General features: G+C 52.3%; 9 protein-coding genes across 9 annotated transcripts; 3 read left to right on the plus strand and 6 right to left on the minus strand.

The window, feature by feature from the left end:
• Window positions 1-358: 358 nt before the first annotated feature.
• Window positions 359-1,704, minus strand: BDZ99DRAFT_565949 (NAD(P)-binding protein). Its single transcript, XM_033727529.1, has 4 exons — window positions 1,472-1,704; window positions 1,164-1,408; window positions 747-1,099; window positions 359-668 (listed from the first exon to the last, which is right to left on the minus strand). Exons 1-4 carry the CDS (start codon window positions 1,577-1,579, stop codon window positions 418-420), a joined length of 957 nt encoding a protein of 318 aa, XP_033583041.1. The 5' UTR covers window positions 1,580-1,704; the 3' UTR covers window positions 359-417.
• Window positions 1,705-2,116: 412 nt separating this feature from the next.
• On the minus strand, window positions 2,117-4,656 carry BDZ99DRAFT_432999 (gaba permease). The gene is made up of 8 exons (XM_033717369.1): window positions 4,267-4,656; window positions 4,160-4,216; window positions 4,022-4,110; window positions 3,804-3,969; window positions 3,427-3,750; window positions 3,323-3,378; window positions 2,537-3,267; window positions 2,117-2,465 (listed from the first exon to the last, which is right to left on the minus strand). The coding sequence occupies exons 1-8, from the start codon at window positions 4,367-4,369 to the stop codon at window positions 2,309-2,311; spliced, it is 1,683 nt and encodes a 560-aa protein (XP_033583042.1). The 5' UTR covers window positions 4,370-4,656; the 3' UTR covers window positions 2,117-2,308.
• Window positions 4,657-5,633: 977 nt separating this feature from the next.
• On the minus strand, window positions 5,634-7,297 carry BDZ99DRAFT_375639 (MFS general substrate transporter; the record flags this gene model as incomplete). Its single annotated transcript, XM_033714987.1, has 3 exons — window positions 5,634-6,738; window positions 6,803-7,152; window positions 7,217-7,297. The coding sequence occupies 3 exons, from the start codon at window positions 7,295-7,297 to the stop codon at window positions 5,634-5,636; spliced, it is 1,536 nt and encodes a 511-aa protein (XP_033583043.1).
• Window positions 7,298-7,796: 499 nt separating this feature from the next.
• On the minus strand, window positions 7,797-8,662 carry BDZ99DRAFT_565952 (Prefoldin, subunit 4; the record flags this gene model as incomplete). The annotated part of the gene is made up of 4 exons (XM_033727530.1): window positions 7,797-8,266; window positions 8,328-8,395; window positions 8,453-8,581; window positions 8,648-8,662. The coding sequence occupies 4 exons, from the start codon at window positions 8,660-8,662 to the stop codon at window positions 8,074-8,076; spliced, it is 405 nt and encodes a 134-aa protein (XP_033583044.1). The 3' UTR covers window positions 7,797-8,073.
• Window positions 8,663-8,894: 232 nt separating this feature from the next.
• On the minus strand, window positions 8,895-11,296 carry BDZ99DRAFT_565953 (uncharacterized protein). Its single transcript, XM_033727531.1, has 2 exons — window positions 10,352-11,296; window positions 8,895-10,298 (listed from the first exon to the last, which is right to left on the minus strand). Exons 1-2 carry the CDS (start codon window positions 11,108-11,110, stop codon window positions 9,225-9,227), a joined length of 1,833 nt encoding a protein of 610 aa, XP_033583045.1. The 5' UTR covers window positions 11,111-11,296; the 3' UTR covers window positions 8,895-9,224.
• Window positions 11,297-12,017: 721 nt separating this feature from the next.
• On the minus strand, window positions 12,018-13,672 carry BDZ99DRAFT_128236 (uncharacterized protein). The gene is made up of 2 exons (XM_033712596.1): window positions 13,553-13,672; window positions 12,018-13,497 (listed from the first exon to the last, which is right to left on the minus strand). The coding sequence occupies exons 1-2, from the start codon at window positions 13,655-13,657 to the stop codon at window positions 12,382-12,384; spliced, it is 1,221 nt and encodes a 406-aa protein (XP_033583046.1). The 5' UTR covers window positions 13,658-13,672; the 3' UTR covers window positions 12,018-12,381.
• Window positions 13,673-13,939: 267 nt separating this feature from the next.
• Window positions 13,940-15,327, plus strand: BDZ99DRAFT_457995 (uncharacterized protein). Its single transcript, XM_033718815.1, has one exon. It carries the CDS (start codon window positions 14,271-14,273, stop codon window positions 15,243-15,245), a length of 975 nt encoding a protein of 324 aa, XP_033583047.1. The 5' UTR covers window positions 13,940-14,270; the 3' UTR covers window positions 15,246-15,327.
• A 398-nt stretch (window positions 15,328-15,725) lies between these two features.
• On the plus strand, window positions 15,726-16,661 carry BDZ99DRAFT_128242 (uncharacterized protein). Its single transcript, XM_033712597.1, has 4 exons — window positions 15,726-15,879; window positions 15,924-16,268; window positions 16,319-16,387; window positions 16,433-16,661. The coding sequence occupies exons 1-4, from the start codon at window positions 15,817-15,819 to the stop codon at window positions 16,478-16,480; spliced, it is 525 nt and encodes a 174-aa protein (XP_033583048.1). The 5' UTR covers window positions 15,726-15,816; the 3' UTR covers window positions 16,481-16,661.
• On the plus strand, window positions 16,651-17,755 carry BDZ99DRAFT_457997 (uncharacterized protein; the record flags this gene model as incomplete). The annotated part of the gene is given in 4 exon segments (XM_033718816.1): window positions 16,651-16,734; window positions 16,833-16,986; window positions 16,995-17,031; window positions 17,085-17,755. 2 exon segments carry the CDS (start codon window positions 16,995-16,997, stop codon window positions 17,753-17,755), a joined length of 708 nt encoding a protein of 235 aa, XP_033583049.1. The 5' UTR covers window positions 16,651-16,734; window positions 16,833-16,986.
• Window positions 17,756-18,625: the final 870 nt, after the last annotated feature.

Below are 18,625 nucleotides of genomic sequence, written 5' to 3' on the forward strand. Positions count from 1 at the left end.
TATACACAAGTGAAAATGCAACACTTCCGCACTCCACATTTCCACATTTCCACATTAGGATGACGCTTTTCAGCTATGCTTGCATTCTTTCTTGTATTCTGGTGAACACGTTTTGACGCCAGGAGTCTTAATTTCTCAGACCCCAAGCCTCTCTAGGGTTGATCTATTCTCAACATACCTCCATCTCTTTATTTTGATTCAAGCAGGGTCAATCAGTGAAGAGCCACCCACCACAATGCTCCATACTATTCAATCCCCATCCAGTTGGGTCTCTCTGTGCCACTATGACATGGTCAGGATATCACAAGGAACTAGGATGAGAAGTTCAATTTGTCCTTTCATCTCATAGTTCTACAAACTACTCTATGTCTCCCAGCTGTCTTCTTTTCTACCATCTTCAGTGCTCTCTTTCCCCATCTATTTCCCCGTCCAATACTCCTCCAAAAAGTCCTTCACCTTGGTCGTCTTCACCTGCGGCAGCTTCTCATTCAGCGTCGGCCCCTTGAAATCGAAGTGCCCTTCCGCCATCCCGAGCCCCATCATAGCCAACATGCCGAACATCATAGGCTTTGGGAAGAACGCGTATCGCGGCACGTTCGACGGGAGTTCCGTGACTTGGTAGGTCTTGAGCTTCGCCACATCATCATAGTGGACATCGAACTTCTTCCCTGTGTGTTTCGAATCACGTTAGCCCGGGATCTCGTCCACAATTGCAAGGTGGAGGGTCAAGAAGGGATCAAGCTTACCCGTCGCCCCCTCCGCCCACTTCAGCATATCATTCAACTTGACCTTATCACCAATAATAATGCTCGTCGGCTCCCAGCTCTCCAAACTCAAGCTCTCCGCCACAAACTTGCCCACATCCCGCGTCAGCGTGAATGTGACGGGCACTTCGCCATCTCCAGGGATCGCCGCCACCCCGTTCGCAATATCCAATATAATACCCATGTAGGGCAGATAGGTCGGGTAGTGCGGGTACCCGAAGTAGTCGAGGAAGAAGCCGCACACGAAGCGGGTGTATTCGAGCGGCGAGGCCTCGAGCTTCTCCACGGTGCCGGTCTTGAGGTCGCGCATGGCTTCCGAGGGGATGCCGACGCCGCTGTTCGAGGTTGACGTCAGCGTCTAGATTTAGGAGAGACCGGAAACCCCAACTGGGTACTCACTCTTTCTTGTTCTGGACATAGTCGAGTCCGAATTCCGAGGGCGTGAAGCGCTTCACGGTCCCTGACTGCACCGCTCCGTCAATCAGGTTGAATTGCGCCTTCTGGTGCTCTTCCTTGAAGATTCCTAGGGTGGAGATGATGGTGTCGATGTTGTTGGATTTTAGAATTGAGGCAATGGCTTCTGGGGAGTCGTAGTCGATGGCTAGGACCTTGACGTTTGGGTCGTCTTTGAAAGCCTTGACGTCCTGTTGTACGCGGCTGAGTTAGGCATACGAAGAAGAATGCGTGGAGCTCTAGAGGCGACAAACCTCAGTCCGAGATATCAAGAAGACATCGTGCTTCTTTGTCGCAACGATCTCCTCCACAACTGCTCGTCCTAACCCACCAGTCCCTCCCGCAATCGCGACTCTGACCATCCTGGCTGCTGCACTCGAAAAAGACTTGGGATACCCGAATTGATTAGGACGATATCGATTGGGGAATCTACAGTTCCTAGATAGAGCGAGGAGTCGAATGGCAGCCAGAGCTTCGAAAAACAGTTAGTTGATATAGTATTGAAGCTTTTACAGCTCCACACCACACCACAGTATATATACACCTGCCCACTCTATCCCACATCCAACGGCTAGGGCTATCCCGATGTCTCTCTCCCCTCCCCTCACTAAACTACTTCCAGCGTTACAGCTCTACACATTACAAAGCAGTTCAGAAGCTTCCTCGTTCTACCCTATGACACACTCAACAGCAAAAGGAATGCATGTTCTGGTAGCCAATTGTTGAGTGTCGGGAGTGGAGGCTCGGAGAGTATGAATTCCGGGTCGTGATTGGATCCGGGACGGAGAAGGGCCGTACCGAATCCCGGATGTTCCCACGTGATGGCGCTATAGTGGTTATCCGTTTAAGGTCAGCTTACAAAGACAGGCTTTTGCAGACTTCATCTTGTTGGCTTTGTTGGGAGTATGCTCTCGTGATATGCTGCGGTAGAGATTTTCTTAGCCTCCAAACCTTAGCTAACTAACATGGCTCGGGAATACAGGTATGTGATATATTCATGTCTTCATCATTGCCGCAAGTATGATCTAGCGACCGCGTTATATCTCTAGATAGCGAGAGTCCACCAATCTTCCTCTGTTTCCAAAGCTTGCTTATACTACCTTTTCAGGCTCCCTCGGCGCTTCAGCGTCGCTGTCGCTCTTGTCAGCTGGTGCTGTCCCTTCAATCTGGATGCCCTCAGCGCGAATGGCAGCCTCCTGTGATTCGGTGAGATCTTCCGCATTGAGGGTGATCTTCGGACCAGTGAACCTGTTTTTCTAGTTAGAATGCTGCTTTGAAAGCCTAAACGAACAAGTCTAGACAGGACCAAGTGGACTCACCATTTCCGAGCATCAATATAGTAATAAATCAACGACCCGCCCCAGACCGCGCTGTTGATCACGACCGTGTAATTCATCGACTGTGGCGTTGGGTTCGGGCCTCCGACTGGCATCATACTCAAAAGGATGCCAAACACAAGGAACACAATAGCGACCCAGCCAATTGGCTTACTGAATCTGCCCGTGTAGAAAGGGCCGGGCTTGAACTTGGCTCCGCCCCAAACGAGGCGGCAGAAGATAGGCGTCCCCCATGCCACGTTGTTTCCTGCGACTGCGAGGGAGAAGAGAGCAGAGGCCGCCGCAGGCGCGATCAGGCAGAGCAACCCAAGGATGAGCGCGAGAAAGACGCAGCCCCAGATGGTGCGGAAAGGGATGAATCCCAGGCTTTTGGAGATGGGGCGGAATATCTTGCTAAAGGGGAGCGCACCGTCCCGAGAAAAGGCCCATGTCTGGCGGGATGCAGCGACGAGGATAGAGAGACCCATGAGGAATTGCACGATGAAGAGGAGGGACATAAGGGCCATGGCTCCGTGCTTTCCCACGGCGTCGTAGTAGATCTGGGCCATGGGCTGACCGAAGGGGCTTCCGAGAACATGTTCAAGGTCCGGGTTGATGCAGGAGGCGATAACAATGCAGATAATAAAGCCGAAGAACCAGCAGCTACCGATGGACATTAGGATGCCGAAGGGGACGGCTTTGGTGGCGTTGGCGGCCTCTTCGCTCATGTGAACCTGGTGAGTGTTAGACGGTCCCGGTAAGTTTCAATGAAAGGGAAAGATGACTTACGCAGCTGTCAAATGCTCCAATAGTCCAAATCGGACTGAGCCAGGCGAGGAACCATGCTATCAAACGTTAATATAGGCTCATGATCATCAATACGTTTCGCTCACCCCATCCTACAGGCCATGTAGTTAGATTGCCGGTTGTTCCAAAGATGTACTTCCCATCATTTCGCTCATGCGAACGTCCAATGGGTAGTGCGATGATGGTAATAGCGATCAGCAGGAAGTTCGCCACAACGAATACTGTCTGAAGCTTTCCCATAACGTTCGCGAGAACAGAGGCCAAGACTCCGTGCAAAAGAACGGTGCACATGAACACGGCGTACACAATACCGTTTGATGCAGTCCACTCCCCATCTCTAGCGATGACGATCACAGAGCAGAACATGAGGGCGAAGCCGTAATCGATAGAGCAAAGTCCACCGACCAAGCCTGCAAAAAGGTTTAGCGATTGGGCCTGAATCTGGCAAGATATCGACTCTTACCAAGTGTGTTACTGTAGCCAACAAGAAAACTGAGAGGATTCCGTGTCTTCGGCGAAGCAAAGAAGTGCGTCCACCAGTATAGTCCACCCGACGTTGGCATTGCGGACCCCAGATCTGCCATTGCAAGGCCGACGACGAAGATGAAGGCGCTGGCGACAAACCATCCCTACATATCTCATTAATGATTATTCCCATAGGTCTGAGAAAATGCAAAGTACCCAGACTAGGCCGGCGGGCCCTGCCGGCAAGCTGTATGACAATGTACTCGCAATCGAGGGCAGCAGTCCCATAATGGAGAAAGCGATTCCTGCAGGCGTATTTGTTAGACAGCTTCGAATGGAAAGATAGTTGCTTACCGAAGATTTCGATCATAGTGAAGTTGCGGCGCAGCTCTTGCTTGTAGCCCAGCTGGGCTGTATCTCCATTAGCATTGGCTTCTCATGAATCAATGGACGTCATCTACCCAGCTTTGCAGCATCTTCCTCATTGGCCAGGCCCTCAGCAGCCGCCGTGACCGAAGCCCGCCTCTCAGGCTCCTCCACACTCTCAACTGTCTTTTCCGCCATCTTTTCAACAATCTTTTATCAAAGTTGGGGCTTAACGAAGCTTTCAATCACAGAGCCAGAAATCGGGACGTCGGCGTGCTAGTTGCAGCTGCCTCGTAGTATAAGTACCACGCATGCCGCCCCCTCGGGTCACCAACATGCGATAAACCGGACCACTCTGTGACTTGTGCGATTTGACACACCGACCGTCGACGACGATTCGACGGCTGCTACGGGGCGATTGCAGGGTCCACGGTAGCTCTATCGCAATGCTGGGGAAGGTCCAGGGAGCTCTTATCAACCCCGGCACCCATTGGGAAAAGAAGTACCGTCGTACTTCGACATCGCATGCAACCCCCTCAATGCGGCGTAGCACTCCGTCCCGCACCGTGAGGCCGGCGTGGAAGCACGTACTGGCTGGCACCATTTTGCGATCGCGGAACTGCGCCGTTTGACCTGGAGATGGCTTCATTCTGTCCTGAAGGCTTGAAAGTACGGCCAGCGGTACGGTAAGGGATGTTGCATCGCGCCAGGATCTGACGCAATCGTGGGAGACCGTGTGCGACCTCGAATCAGGTCTTTGGGGCGATGGGATGGAGTTTTGTGATAGGATCAGTCGTATTCCTCATGGCTGAACCTTGCATCTGAGAAACTCTTGGCTAAAGCTTCTTGCTCTCCACCCGGGGACTGGACGCGGGCCACACTACAGGGGTCAAGATCCAGACCAACAGGATGTTGTACATATTCGCATTACACACTAGAAGATTGCGTTTGCATTTGATAGGGTGAGAATCAGGCGGCGAACGTCCCCGTCAAGAGACAATGGCATGACGAGAGATATGCACTTGTTGGTGTAAACTACCGATTTTGATTCAATCCACACTGAGGATCCCATAGAAATGAGTATGGTGCATGAGAAGAGCATTCTGTGAGTACAGGGTCAAACATATATATGCGTGAAATCTCCCGCTGACGGGTCCCCTGAAACTGCCAATCTAATCCAAAAAGTGATATACGATAGGATTCCCTCCATATTGTCAAGGCCTTCCAAACTAAGCTGCGTAAACGCCAATCCACCTATTTCGCGGCGTTACAAAAAGGCATATAGCTTGTCTATCATGCCTTCAAGTCTTGGAATCCTCGACGAGTAACAAAGCACGAACCGCATATCGTCATTTTCAAAACGAAGATCTATATTCTACTATTAAATGCTCTCTCAAAACGCCAGCGCAATGCTTCTGCCCCCTACACCTCGATGCATTTCTTACCATTATACGCACACTTCTCACGCCTCCTTCGCCACACTCTCATTCGTCCCCCCACCCTCCTCCAAATCCGCCTCGCTAACCACTAGCCCTCTCTCCCTCTCCCTCTTCTCCGCCTCATCCGCCTTCCTCTTCGCCAGATACTGACAAAACTCGCTCTTTGCCCTCAGCGCCGTCCCATATCTCAAAAAAGCAAACGGAATCGCGCACATCACGATACTCAAGAAGCCTAGCAAGCTACACGCCCACGGCACACCCAACGTCCTGTACATCGGCCTCGCCGCAAACGGCAGCACCGCGCCGAACGTACTCCGACACGTGCTCGCCGCCGCCATCGCACTCGCCGCGAAGATCTCGTACGCGTCGACCAGGTAGTTTAATAATGCCATGAACAGGCAGAGATAGCCGATCCCAAAGGGTATACCCGCAAGACAAGGCACGATCCAATGCACGTCCTTCTTCGCCGTCCACCCAGCCCAGAACATGCTGAGCGCGAAGAACGGCCCGGCGAGGCAGGCGAGGGGCAGCCGGCGCATCTCCTCGCTGCGGCTCCAGGGCTTGTTGGCCTTCTGCGCGCGCGCGAGGATGCTGTCCCATGCGAGGTAGATCCCAGCGGCGATGATGGCGCCGATGCCGATGGGGAGGAAAGTTAGACCCTCCTCGCCGGCATTCATGCCGTAGATGCCGCCGAAGATGATGGGGTAGGATTGGAAGAAGATGTAGAAGATTGCGTACGCGTAGCTGAGATACAGGCACGTGAAGAGCACGAGGGGCTCGAAGCAGAACATGCGGACGGGGCGGGTCAGGACGACGGTCACGATGTGGTGGATGTTGGTCTTCTCGAGTTCGATAGGCGCGAAGGTATTGGGGTCGGAGGTTTCTTTGCGGATTTTGGCGGCGCGGTGCTTGAGGAGGACCGGGGTGTAGGTCTCTGGCATGGTTAGGAGGAAGGGCCACGCGGCGGCGGTGAGGAGCAATCCGATCCAGAAGGACCAGCGCCAGCTGACGACTGCGATGAAGCCTGAGATGGGAGGACCAAGGACAGGGCCGAAGGTCGTGGCCGCCATGAAGACGGCCATTGCACGACCGCGCGCCTGGGGATTATGGTACATATCTGCACATATTCTAGTAGAGTTGTAAGCGTGAGGACACAAAGCTTACTATAGTCAACAGGATAAACATAACATACCCGCCTACGACAGCAATCGGGCAAGCTCCGAATATACCAACAAAAAGCCTGAAGACGTTCAAGGCCGCCCAGTTTGGTGCTAAGGCGGAGGCCATTGAAGCGAGCGTGAAGCCTAGAAACCCCCATATCATCGTCCATTTCCTTCCCCATGTCTCGCTCAAGGGTCCGAATATCAGAGGCCCGAAAACATAGCCAACTAAAAAGATCGAGGTAGGTAGAACGAGCTCTTCTTCGTTTGTAACATCGAAGTAGTTCGAAAGCTGCTTGCTATTCCCAGCCGCGAGCGAGGACGAGACGGTGCTGTTCATGACTGTGCAGATGGCCGCAAAGAGTGCGTAGCTCTTCTTTTTCTAATATCAAGACGGTGTTGTTAGCGGGCCATTGTGACATGCTAGGGGTGTTGCGTATGCATACCGAGCTCCAATTGTTGGGTTGTTCAGGATCATTGTGCCCAAAGGAGACTATCGTCCTCGGTGTGCTCGGTACCGACTCCATTGAGGCATTCGAGAGTGACGTGGGATCCTCATCTTCCTTCTCAGGATCTAGTTTTTCGTCTATATCCTTTTCATTTGTGGCAATGACCCTGGAGGGAACGCGCTTGACTGCACTTTGTATTTAGCAGGAAGTCCAACCAACCGCGAAAGAAATCACTCACAGATTAAATCCTCATTGCGTTCAGACACCTCACTTGACGGAGACTCGTCCCGGGCACGGCGCCCTTGCGGGATCTGCTTTTCGAAATCTGCCATGGTTACTGGGGGTTTCTGAGCGAGGACACGAAATCGAGTACCATCGAGAATGCGGTTGGAGAGAAGTGGCGGGGATCGTCACCATTTGGATGAGAAATGATGGGACGTCCGCCAGTAGGCGCTAAGAGTCACAGGAACAGATTTGCTCAAGCTTTCTCCTCAAATCGGTAGCTAATGGTGGGGTTGGCGGGGAACCCATAGTTTCCCGTGCCGTTATAACCGACTTATGATATTTTGCACGCGGTGAGAAGGGCGTGCATAACCGTCAAAGGCGGGAATAAGCCACAGGAGCGTCAGTGGCTAGCGATAGGACGAGGCATGCGTGAATCGTTGAGGGGCCCGCAAAAGACTTTATGAAAGATGCTGAGATGGAGAGGCCGGACTTGATGAGGGTATTTCAGCATAGAGCTATCACACCAAGGAAAAATGGAAAAAATTGGAACTGATCATGCAGGTGATCCCGTCCCAAGGACCAAGATGGAAGTCTGATATTGTGATTCTGGTTTTGATACTCCGTAGCCCTCACGTCTCCAGGTTGATACTTCTGCCGAATCGTGCATACAATGCCACCTTCAGCTCCGACATGTGTTCTCGGACCGCGCTCAGCCTCTCCTCGAGCTTCGTGACATCCTTGTCGATATCCTCCGTTGATGCAGTGAGCAGCTCGAGCACCTCCGACTGGGGCAGCGACACGAAGCAGTCGCCAATCTTGTACCTAGCATCCCACCTGTTAGACCGAGCCCACCAACCATGGATATAAGAGAGAAACAACGTACGGCACCTTCTCGTCCTCATCGACGAGTTCCAGCTCGCTAGAAATCTCTTCCAAGTCCTCCTTCTCCTTCTACAGCGGAATGATTAGCTACCGTTGCTCTCAGGCACATCACGATGCCCTGCCTACCTGCTTCCCCTTCAGCTCCTCCTCGATCCCCGTCTCCTTCTGATGTAGCGTGCTGAATTTGTTGATTTTCTCCTGGTCCTCGCGACGGACCTCGATGTCCTCGGTCGCGGCCTCGTCCTCTTTGCTTAGCTGCAGCTTTCATCAGCGATTCTCCCTCACGCCATCAGTTTAGAATGCTAGAGGGCAAATACGTACCATTCGACGCTGCATGTTGGCGGTGCAGGGGAGAGGTGTGTTTCTCGAGGGTCTCAGCGACGCGGAAAGGTTACCTATCGGCTCGGGTAAGGTCTGTGCAACAAATAAGAGGCCGCGATCCTGGAGGGTTCTGGCGGGCGCTTCACCAGATTTTTGTTGGTGTTTCGGTCCCTGTTTCGTCACGAAAGTCTGCTTGAAGGGTTTCGAGAATTAACAATTTAACCTCACATTAATGTCGCGCTACAGCAGAAGCTCGTTCACGTATTACTGATTTGTTTGAGGTTTTATCTAGTATTCACTTCACTGCTTTCCACCGTCCATAGTTCAATGAACGCGCACTACAAGCACGTGCTCATATCTAATCCAGCCCAATCGCCACGCAAAATACACTGTAAGGATGCAAGATTCCAAATCGGCCTTGGTATCTTGCAGAAGAGAACAACCTTTAACCTTTAACCAGAATGTCGAGTCAAAAATAGCAGCTTTGCTTTGCCCAAAGCCCCGAGCCCACCTCCCTTCCTACGGCGCGTCAAGCCAGTCATCTGAATGTTTCTCGAGCTCCAGGACCGTGGCACAGCTACGGTTCTTCCTTGACCTTCTCCGCATACGACACTCCCTCATCCCTTGGATCCGTTGTGCTGAGTCCTTCTTCCTCATCGCCAGCTCCAAGAAGGCTATCCTCTTCCTCCTCTGCCTTGACCTTGGGATCGTCCTCTTTTTGCTCTTTCAGCGCCTGTTGCAGCTTGCTCGCCAGCGACTCTGGAATTTTCTTTCCATCCTTCGCGTACTGCGCTGCCATGTCCTGTGCGCGCTTCGCAGGAGGAGAGTCGTATCCATCCTTCACGGTCTTCCTCAGCTTCTCGTCAAACTCGTCCACCATAGACGGTGTATTCTGAGTCTCCTTCACCTTCTGAGCTGCAGAATTTGTCGCATTCTTTACAGTCCTTGCTGCATTCTTGACCGGTGTCTCGAAGTCTGATTTCTTGGCGTTCTTTGTCGCCTTGCTGGCCAGATTCGCAACTCCATTTTCCAGATTCTCGCCTAGCGACTCAAGCTCCCGGTTGAAGCCGTGAACAGCGTCATGGCCAGCTTTCGCAATCGCATGGTGGTGCGTCGGGTGTTTCGCCGATACCGATGTCCGCTTGAAGTAAGAACGAACAAAGAATCGAATAAAGAGGGCTGTGAGCGGGAGAAGATAGACAACGTTGAGCCAGATCGCAAAGGACTGTCCTGTTGTATCGATGCATGGGATCTCCTTGTACTCATTCCTGTAACGGATTTCACGGTTGACGGTCTCCTCGACCTTTCCTGCCTCATTCCCGAAAATCTCGCCCTGGCTATTGCGCACATTCTCTGCCAACCCTTCTTGGCCTGCTGCGCGGTACGCGAGTTTCTTGATTATGGCGCCTACGTTCGTGGTCGCAGCTGGGAGAAGGCTAGAGTCGATAGTCGACGAGAGTGCAGAAGCCGCAGAGCGCACAGTGTTGAATATGGTGTATGGGGTGGACACTGGAACTGTGTAGGAGACGAAGAGGTGGATGGCGGCGAACCCGACACCGACAACGAATTGTGCAATCTGTAGGGTCGTGAGGGTCCGCTTGATGAACTGAGGGACACGATATCGAAGAGCGGAGACAGTGTAATAAGTGTACTGTTCGAGTGTTAGCAATAGTACCCTAGAATTGAAGCTTTTGAATTACTCACCATCATAGTGTGGATGCCCGAGTTGACCAAGACAAACATCCAGATGGGAGGCGACATGTAACGAATGCCAGCCCACATGCAGAACATAGCCCCGGCATGATGATACGTCTGCAATGTAGAGCTCCTCTTGCCCTTTGCAAGTATGATGGCGGTGTCCAGGACCTCGTAGAACTTGGACAGGTAGAAGAACCAGCCCCAGAATGCGAGACCTTCGTTCCAGATCCTCCCGACATCGGTAGAGTCTGGCAAATTGTTGGAGCCAAGTTGGATGAGCCTATTCTTGCTCTCCCACAGGTCGTTGCTGGAGTTGTACGTGACGGCGTCGCCTAGGCCGCGCGGGCCGTGGATCTTGCAGAGCGCGTCCGTGAAGCCAACGATGCCGTATTGGTTGTCAATCGCTGGGAATGAACGCGACAGCGCCCTCACCATTGCGGCAAACGTCACTCCGGAGTACACGGCCAAGAAGGAGCTATGCAAGACCACGAAGGCCTTGAACCACCAGGTCTTGCTGATTGCCCATGGCTTATTTCCCTGTTTGCGATTGTACGCGTTTATGGATACTACCGTGAAGACATAGATAGAGGCGATGGTGATGGGCCACTTTTCTGAGAGGGCCTGGTTGTATAACTTGGCGGGGATCGGGAAGGGGTTCCCAAAGCTGAACTCGTTCGGAGGCGGTAGGGCTGGTGGCGCCGAGTCTGGAGGGAACTTGAATAGGGAGTGTGATGGCATTTTGATGTGAAAGGAAGGGCCCGACATGTTGGCTGGCAGCGCCTACGGGCAGAGTAGTCGCTGTGCACGCGTGGCGATGCTGTCGTGTGTGAGGCTTTGGTGGTGAATTTGTTGAGGATTCGAATACGGCGGTAGCGTAGTAGTCGAGGGCGGTAGTGGAGAAGCAGGCGGCACTGCGCGGGCAAGTGAGGGCAATGAGTGAGAGATGTATGACGGTCGAGAGGACGAGGCGCAACAGCTTTGCTGCCAACTCGTCGATTTATTGTTGAGGGAATGGGAACTTTTGAACAAGGATCTGCTGGCCAATGATGACGTACTTGGGATTCGCCGAGGCTATTACTGCACTGACATCAGGGCAGGCAAATTCAATGGGCTAAGCCAACCACTGCAACAGCTCTTGGTACGCTTGCGCATTGCAGGCGGTGCCGGAGTCGTCTCCCGATGGAGGAGGTACCAATGCCGTCTTGTTCGCGGACTGCCAAAAGACCGGCAGCAACCGGAACCATGGCTGGCGCACGTCACAAAGGTCTTAATTTTACAGTGGATTCGAACGTGTGCAAGATTTACATAGTGGAATTCAAGATTCTATCGGAGCAGTGTCTATAGAAGCTCCTCGCATCAAAAGAGAAGTGTGTACTGATCAAGAGGGAGGTGCATATCAAAGACCCTGGAAGTCTCAACCCCACCAGATTGCCTAGACCCGACAAATACAAGTATTACCAGTCCAGTACAACGCTACCCAGGTAGCGCACCCGCTAGCGTCCCAAGGTTGAGTAAGAGTGCAGGCGGGATCCATGAACGTTGAGCTCTTCGCGTCAAACTAGTCCATAAAAGGTACACTATGTACTAAAGAATAATATCATGTGAAGATATGCTGTCGAGCGAACACCACACCAGAAGCCGGCGTTTGTTTTGATAGAAGAGCACTGCTTTAGGAGAAGCTTGCCATCGTCAAGTCCAGGCTATCCGGCAAAAGCTACTAAACAGATGTAACTGCTTACAAGGAGCTCCTGACGAAGCAACGCTCGTAGCGCGCGAAGAATCACCTTGTTGGTAAACATTGCTTGAGCATTGTCTTGACCCTCCCTTTAGTCGGAACATAAGTCGATAGTGGAAATGTTTCGGGTGCTCCGGCTGTCTCTTCCCTTAAACCGATAGTGTCCGTTAAAACCGGCTCACGCTGGGTTTCAGCTCTCCAGCCAACTCTGTCATCGTGGAGCTTGTCGTCCTGTGTGCCTAGTCCTCGATTCATATAGGAAGGCTGTCTGGATTTCGATACTGCCGTATTCTTCCGCTGGTCACGACGCCCCAGGTTTTGGTTTGCTGGTCAACGGAATGGGTGGGGGACCCGGAGAACTTGCTAATGTCTCCTTTTTCCGAGGCACCGGTGGCGGAGGTTTCTTACCGAGCCCTCCGTGTACTGGGGACGGAGCAACTGGAGAGGTCGGAGTGGCGGCAGAAGTGTTGCTCCCCGAAGCGAAGCTATTCGCTCTGTCTGCCACGCCATATTTCTGGTTAAGAGCACTCGCCGTCCGCCATCCTGAAGTGACTTGCTCGCCATGCCTTTCGCGGAAGTTGTTCGCTGTTCCTGCAGCACTTTTCATATCTGAGAAAGAGACCTTGGATGGGTCTTCTCGGAACGAGCTCGCAGTCTTCAAGGCTGCTTGTTTCTGGGCAAACGAGGTACCTGTAGTTGGTTCGGCCGACGATTGCGATGACGGCGTTGACATCCTTGAAAACCTTGATTGAAGCTCGTCAAGCTGCGGCCCCCTGTTGGTGATAGCTGGAGGGGAAGTAGGAGGCTTGGGAGGAGAAGCTGTTTGTCGTGGCGGAACAGGCGGAGAAGCGGTGCGACCGATGCCGAACCCTGGGACGGATACACCGGCTTGTCCTAATCTGTCTATCGGCCCCTGATTTATGTATGTTTGTGCCGGTGGATGGGTAACACTGTCATTGTACGTCGGCGGAGGCGCTGCAGAATGAGCATCCGGGCGAGAGTTCTGTCTCGGGGGTAGCCTTGGAGGCAGTTTGGGCTTCGCAGCCGGCTGAGAAGTCGGCTGAGCAGCTGATGATGGCTGAAATTTAGGTGGTGGAGGAAGATTATCTACCCGAAGGCCCGTAGTGTTTACTTTATAGGGGCCTGGAGGCGGTTTATTTGCTTCCTCTTCCTCCCTCCTTTTCGCTCCCTTCTGCTCTTCCAGTCTTTGATTCGCGTGAAGCTCTTCTTCAGATAACGGAGCTCCCCACCCATCACGATCCGGAGTCAGACTATTCGGGGCGGCCGCTGCGCCATGGAAGTGTATGTGTTTAGGAGGGGGCCCGAATGCGGCCGGGTCTTTCAGCGTGCTGAGAGGAGCGGATCGGTGGTCTTGGGCTTCTTCAGCAGGACTCTTGCCCTTTCCCATCCATCCGGCCTAAGATTCCTGGTCAGAGAGAAGATCGATGCGACGTGGTCGGCGGACAGCTTACGACTGTGTTGACGCCCTTGAAATCGCCGCGCCATGTCTCCTTTCCGCCATCCTTGCCTTTCGGGTGCCATCCACCCTTCGTGAGGCCTTTGAGTCTGTCACTCATGGTGGAATATAAACGCGACCAACGATGTCTTGAATGGGTCCCTGCGGAGGGGTCGGAGGGAACAGGGTCTTGCCAAGCGAAGTCACGTCACCCGTGCTGTGAAACCCCCACGCCCCATTCCTTTATTGAGAAGCCCATTCCGCGTGCATACTGGACGGCGTAGTAAACACTACCACAATTCGTATCTCTGGAAGCATCAGATACCTTCGAAATTCTGTGGGTGTATGCATATGCAGCTCAGACCTCCGTTTTACTACACCGTATTCTGATAAGAATGATGAAGTGGCTCTAACCCTAAGAGAGCTGACTTTAGATCTCAAGACGAGTTCTAGGCATCTCAATACTCACTGGGGATTATCATCTTGATTGGATATCAACGTCGCTGCGCACTTGAGTCTATGCTTTTTAGCAGGGTAGACTTCCCATATCAGAGACACCGTAACCCAAACCTGCTGCCTGGGGCTCAGCCACCACAACGATCAACCAACTAATACGTGGCTACAAGAGCTGCTTCAATACAAAAACCTCCCAAAGCCCGAGATCATGCGATTGTCACAGCTTCGTTTGATACCGGTCCGTTCGAATGTGTAAAAATAGAGCAAAACTCCTTGCGATGGAGGCTCACCCACTCCCCGGAATATCTCATGAGGAGCCCTACTTCACCGCAATGGAGCCATTCCAAAGCATCAAATCACAGCAGCACAGCAAGACTGGACCCGTACCCCCACCTCAGCCCAATTCCTCACCAACCCAACCCCAACCCCAATGCCTCTTCTTCTCCCTCCCCGCCGAGCTCCGCAATCAAATCTACACAGCCGTCTTCTCCACGAAAACCCCCATCAAAAACGCCCTATCCCTCCTATCAACCTGCCGCCTCATCCACGCCGAAGCCACCGTCTTCGCCTACGCAACCATCACCTGGGTCACCACCAAATCCGACTACTACTCCCTGGCAAAAAGCGCATCCACCCTCCCCCGCGCCCAGTTCACCGCCATCACTCACATTGCGTACAGCTCCCGCAGCGATTACAGCAGCATCTGGGAGCTCTCAGCCTTCATTGCAAACGCCGTCTTCCACTTTCCCGGCCTCCGCACCGTCACGCTTTTAGTGCGACGGACGGACCACAGCACGATTCATAGGGGCCGGATCTCTTCGACCCCGGGAATTCCGGTAGAAATTGACGACTGGTTCGCGAAGACGATCCGGGTGTTTATGAGCGGGCGGGCGCTCACGTGGCCGAAAGAGCGGCCGTGGAGGGTCGAGTGGCCGGCTGGGAGGCCGGACAGCGGGCAGTTTGAGCAGTGGACGGTGTTGCCGGAAGACGAGGAGATGTGGATGCGGTGTGTTGTTTCGCGGGATGGGGAAGGGGTGGGTAGAGCGGAGACGCGGGTGGAGGTGAAGAATGAGTTTCGGGCGCCCTGGGCTGGGAAACCGGAGTTTGTGCCGTGGGAGCCACCGGCTGAGAAGTTACCGGTGACCGTAATTGGAGAGGCCGATAGGCCAAGAGGGATCCAGTGGGATGGGAGCCCAGAGTGGTGGGTAGAGAAGCGGAAGAGGGAGAAGGGGTGGCTTTGGTGGTTGTCGTGAGAGCAATTCATATTTAGGTAGGAGGTAAAGGGGATGGGGGATGAAACCAACTCCAACTATATTTAATACTTTATACGAGGCTTTTCGAGCCTCCTTGACACGTTAGAGATCCAGTGCTACATCCCAAATTGAGCGAATCTGAACTATCCCAAGCCAAAGATTGTAATGCTAGTCTACGCCAGCAACAACCCAATTCTGTATTAGCACATCCCAAACATCAAATCTTTCCTTGTTACCCTCAGGTTTAGCACTTCGCTATTCCCAGGCCCCAGAACACTAGTTTTCTCGAAATCTCTGAGCTGGAAGATTGGAGTATCGTACCATCTGCAAACGCCTTGCCAGGGTAATTGCCAGTGTTGGTCACAGTGACGGAAAGGTTTAAGCGACATCCCAAAGCACGGGTTTGCCCCCTGAGCACATCAATCCCGGTCTTAGCTTCTGAGTGGCACAGCACACAAAACACGGATGCCTGCTCCGTAGCTGCGCCTTAACGCAGTACATAGTACGTGTCCGGCCTCAGCTTCGCTCTTTTTCGTAAGCCCGAAAGAACATCGATCCCTCGTAACGGAGCATGAAGCTGCTCCGGAAATTTACCAAGAAAACAGTGCCGGGGGAATATGGGGCTGAACAAGAGGTATGATCCATTGAAGTCCGTAGTGCGGCTGCTAAGTCGCATAGAGCAGCACAACGTCAAATCGGTCAAATCGCGCAGACGGAGCAAACCACAAAGAGCAACACCTCGGTCTCGTGCTCCTATATGCAGCTCCTCCAACTCTGTCAGAAACAAGCGGCCCCAGCGTCGACATCGTGGCTATTCATGGGCTTGGGGGTGACCTCCGAAACACTTGGACACACAAAAATGGGACACTTTGGTTACGGGATCTCCTCCCACAATCCATCCCAGGAGCCAGGATCTACACTTATGGATACCCATCAAAAGTTTTCCTGAATCGCTCGGTTGCAGGGATCCGGGATTTCTCGACTCACTTGTTGAATGCTCTAAGTTTGGAGACGCGCGATAACGTGAGTTCCATTCGCAATCCCCTGCGTCTGAAAGTGCTAATTTTGACTAGACGAAAGCCTCTGGCCCTCGACCGATTATCTATGTGTGTCACAGTCTCGGGGGTGTTGTCTTCAAGCAGGTGAGTTCTTTCGTTGCTTCGAAAAAGTAGCCCTAATACTTGCAGGCGATGAACCTAGGTTCCCTGAAATATGGAAACGAAGCAAGGGCATAGTTTTTTTGGGAACCCCACATCGTGGCAGTGCGAGCGCAGCGCCAGCCAAAGTCTTTGGAGACATTTTCAACGTGGTATGGCATGCTTCTGGAGGTGGACTGTTTAGAAGAGGGGCCAAGACGGATCTGCTCAGAGCATTGGGTCAAAACTCTTCTGAACTAATTGGAATCGCCGACGATTTTAGACTGAGAGCCAACTCGCTCTCAATAACCACGTTTTACGAGCAATACATAACCCAACCGCTTGGCACAGTGGTATGTGCAACATGCATGTTCCATCTCATTCCTCGTCCCTACACTTTTCACTAGAAAACTTCTCTCATATACGGTACTCACTAACCTCTTTCTTTCAGGTGGTTGATCAATTTTCTGCAGTCATTGGTGTGGCCCACGAAAGGGCCAGCCCTCTTTGGGCGGACCACCGCGAAATATGTCGGTTTGAAAACACACAATCAGACAATTACAAGCATGTCTTAGCTAGTCTACAAACCATTGTTGATGAATCATCAAACGAGATGAAGGACACTGTGTCAAATGCTGGTACTGGTGTTTGTAGGCTACCATCAGCCCAAGATGTAGGAGTACCTGAGGCTGATTGAGTGTAGCGCTCGACGACGCTGAAAGAGCTTGCACAGCAATCCTGAATTGTGTTGATGTGTCGGGATATGAATCCAATCTGGATCAGCATGCAAGTGGCACTTTGCAATGGGTTTCGAGCGATCCACAGTACAACAACTGGCTTTCCAAAGACAGCATGCGGCTACTGTGGGTTACAGGATTTTCTGGCTGCGGAAAGACAATTTTGTCTCATTACCTTGTTGTTCACCTTCAGAAAATGTTATCGCCATCCACAATAATCTGCCGATTCTTTTGCAACGGAAGGATTGAGAGCCAACGAGACTCCGTCAACCTTCTTCGAAGTATCATTTATCAAATTGTCATGCATCGACGAAAGCTCCTCAGGATTGTTAGGAGAGCATCCGATGCCCAAGGATTTCAACTCTTCAGCCGTTTCGATTCCCTATGGAACCCGTTTTTAGAGATATGTCGCCACAAGGGAGACGAGCTGATCGTTATCATCGACGCCATCGACGAATGCGAAGAGCAGATCCAGGTATCAATGACCAAACGTATCGTTAATCTACTTGGGTCGGAACCCGAATTCTCGATCAAGTTTCTTATAACCAGCAGACCGAATGTACCTGCTACATATGTGCTAAAGAGTGCGGCTATCCAGTGCATCAGGCTCAAGTTGGAAGAGAAACAGTCGCAATAAACGAGGACATCAAGCTAGTCATCCAACAACGGCTCGATGCGGTGGTGGACCGAGGGAGATGCGACCCTGAGAGTAGAGACCGCCTCGAAGAACTCCTGGTGAACAAAGCAGATCGCACTTTCCTATGGGTATCAATGGTCCTTTCGCTACTCGAAGTGCGCCGTTTCTTGACACCACGTGACCTGCACGGGCTAGCAAAGAAGCTTCCATCTGACCTTAGGGCCTTCTATGAACACTTCCTTGGCACCATACCCGTAGATGATGCTAAACTCGCGGGGAAGCTACTTCGAATCATCGCCACGAGCTCCCGACCCCTTAGCGCAAAAGAAGTTCAAGCAATCTTCGCCATGGATGAACAACAGGCCCCGGAGGGCTCTTCACCGATTCAGGGCTCGGGTCTAAGGCTTGACTCGATTGAAACGGTGCTGGGTCCACTCGTGAGAGTTTTGGATTCTAAGGTACATTTGATCCATCAATCTTTGAAAGAATACCTTATTGAATTACGAGCCGAGGATAGCCACCCGCTTGCAGATGCATTTGCAATCGATATGCATCGAGACCAACTTATGATAGCTCGAGCAAGCATAGAATATCTGGCGCAACCAGACTTTCAAAGGAATCTCTTCGAAAATGACATTCTAGTTGCGGAAGAGTCACCAACGTCCCCAATGCTTCCACCCGAAGACCACACGAGCATTTGGGAGTTATCTCTGTTTGAGGTCCACGGAGATTCCATCTTCAAAGACGAGATGAAGATCGATACAGAAAGATGTGCTGCCATCGCAGCCTCTTATGGATTTTTCGACTACGCTGCAACGTATTGGGCCACTCACTTTTCTGAGTGCGAGGGCATCGCCCCAGAGCACCTTT

Source organism: Mytilinidion resinicola, assembly GCF_010093595.1.
Source record: "Mytilinidion resinicola strain CBS 304.34 unplaced genomic scaffold BDZ99scaffold_2, whole genome shotgun sequence".
NCBI lineage: Eukaryota > Fungi > Ascomycota > Dothideomycetes > Mytilinidiales > Mytilinidiaceae > Mytilinidion > Mytilinidion resinicola.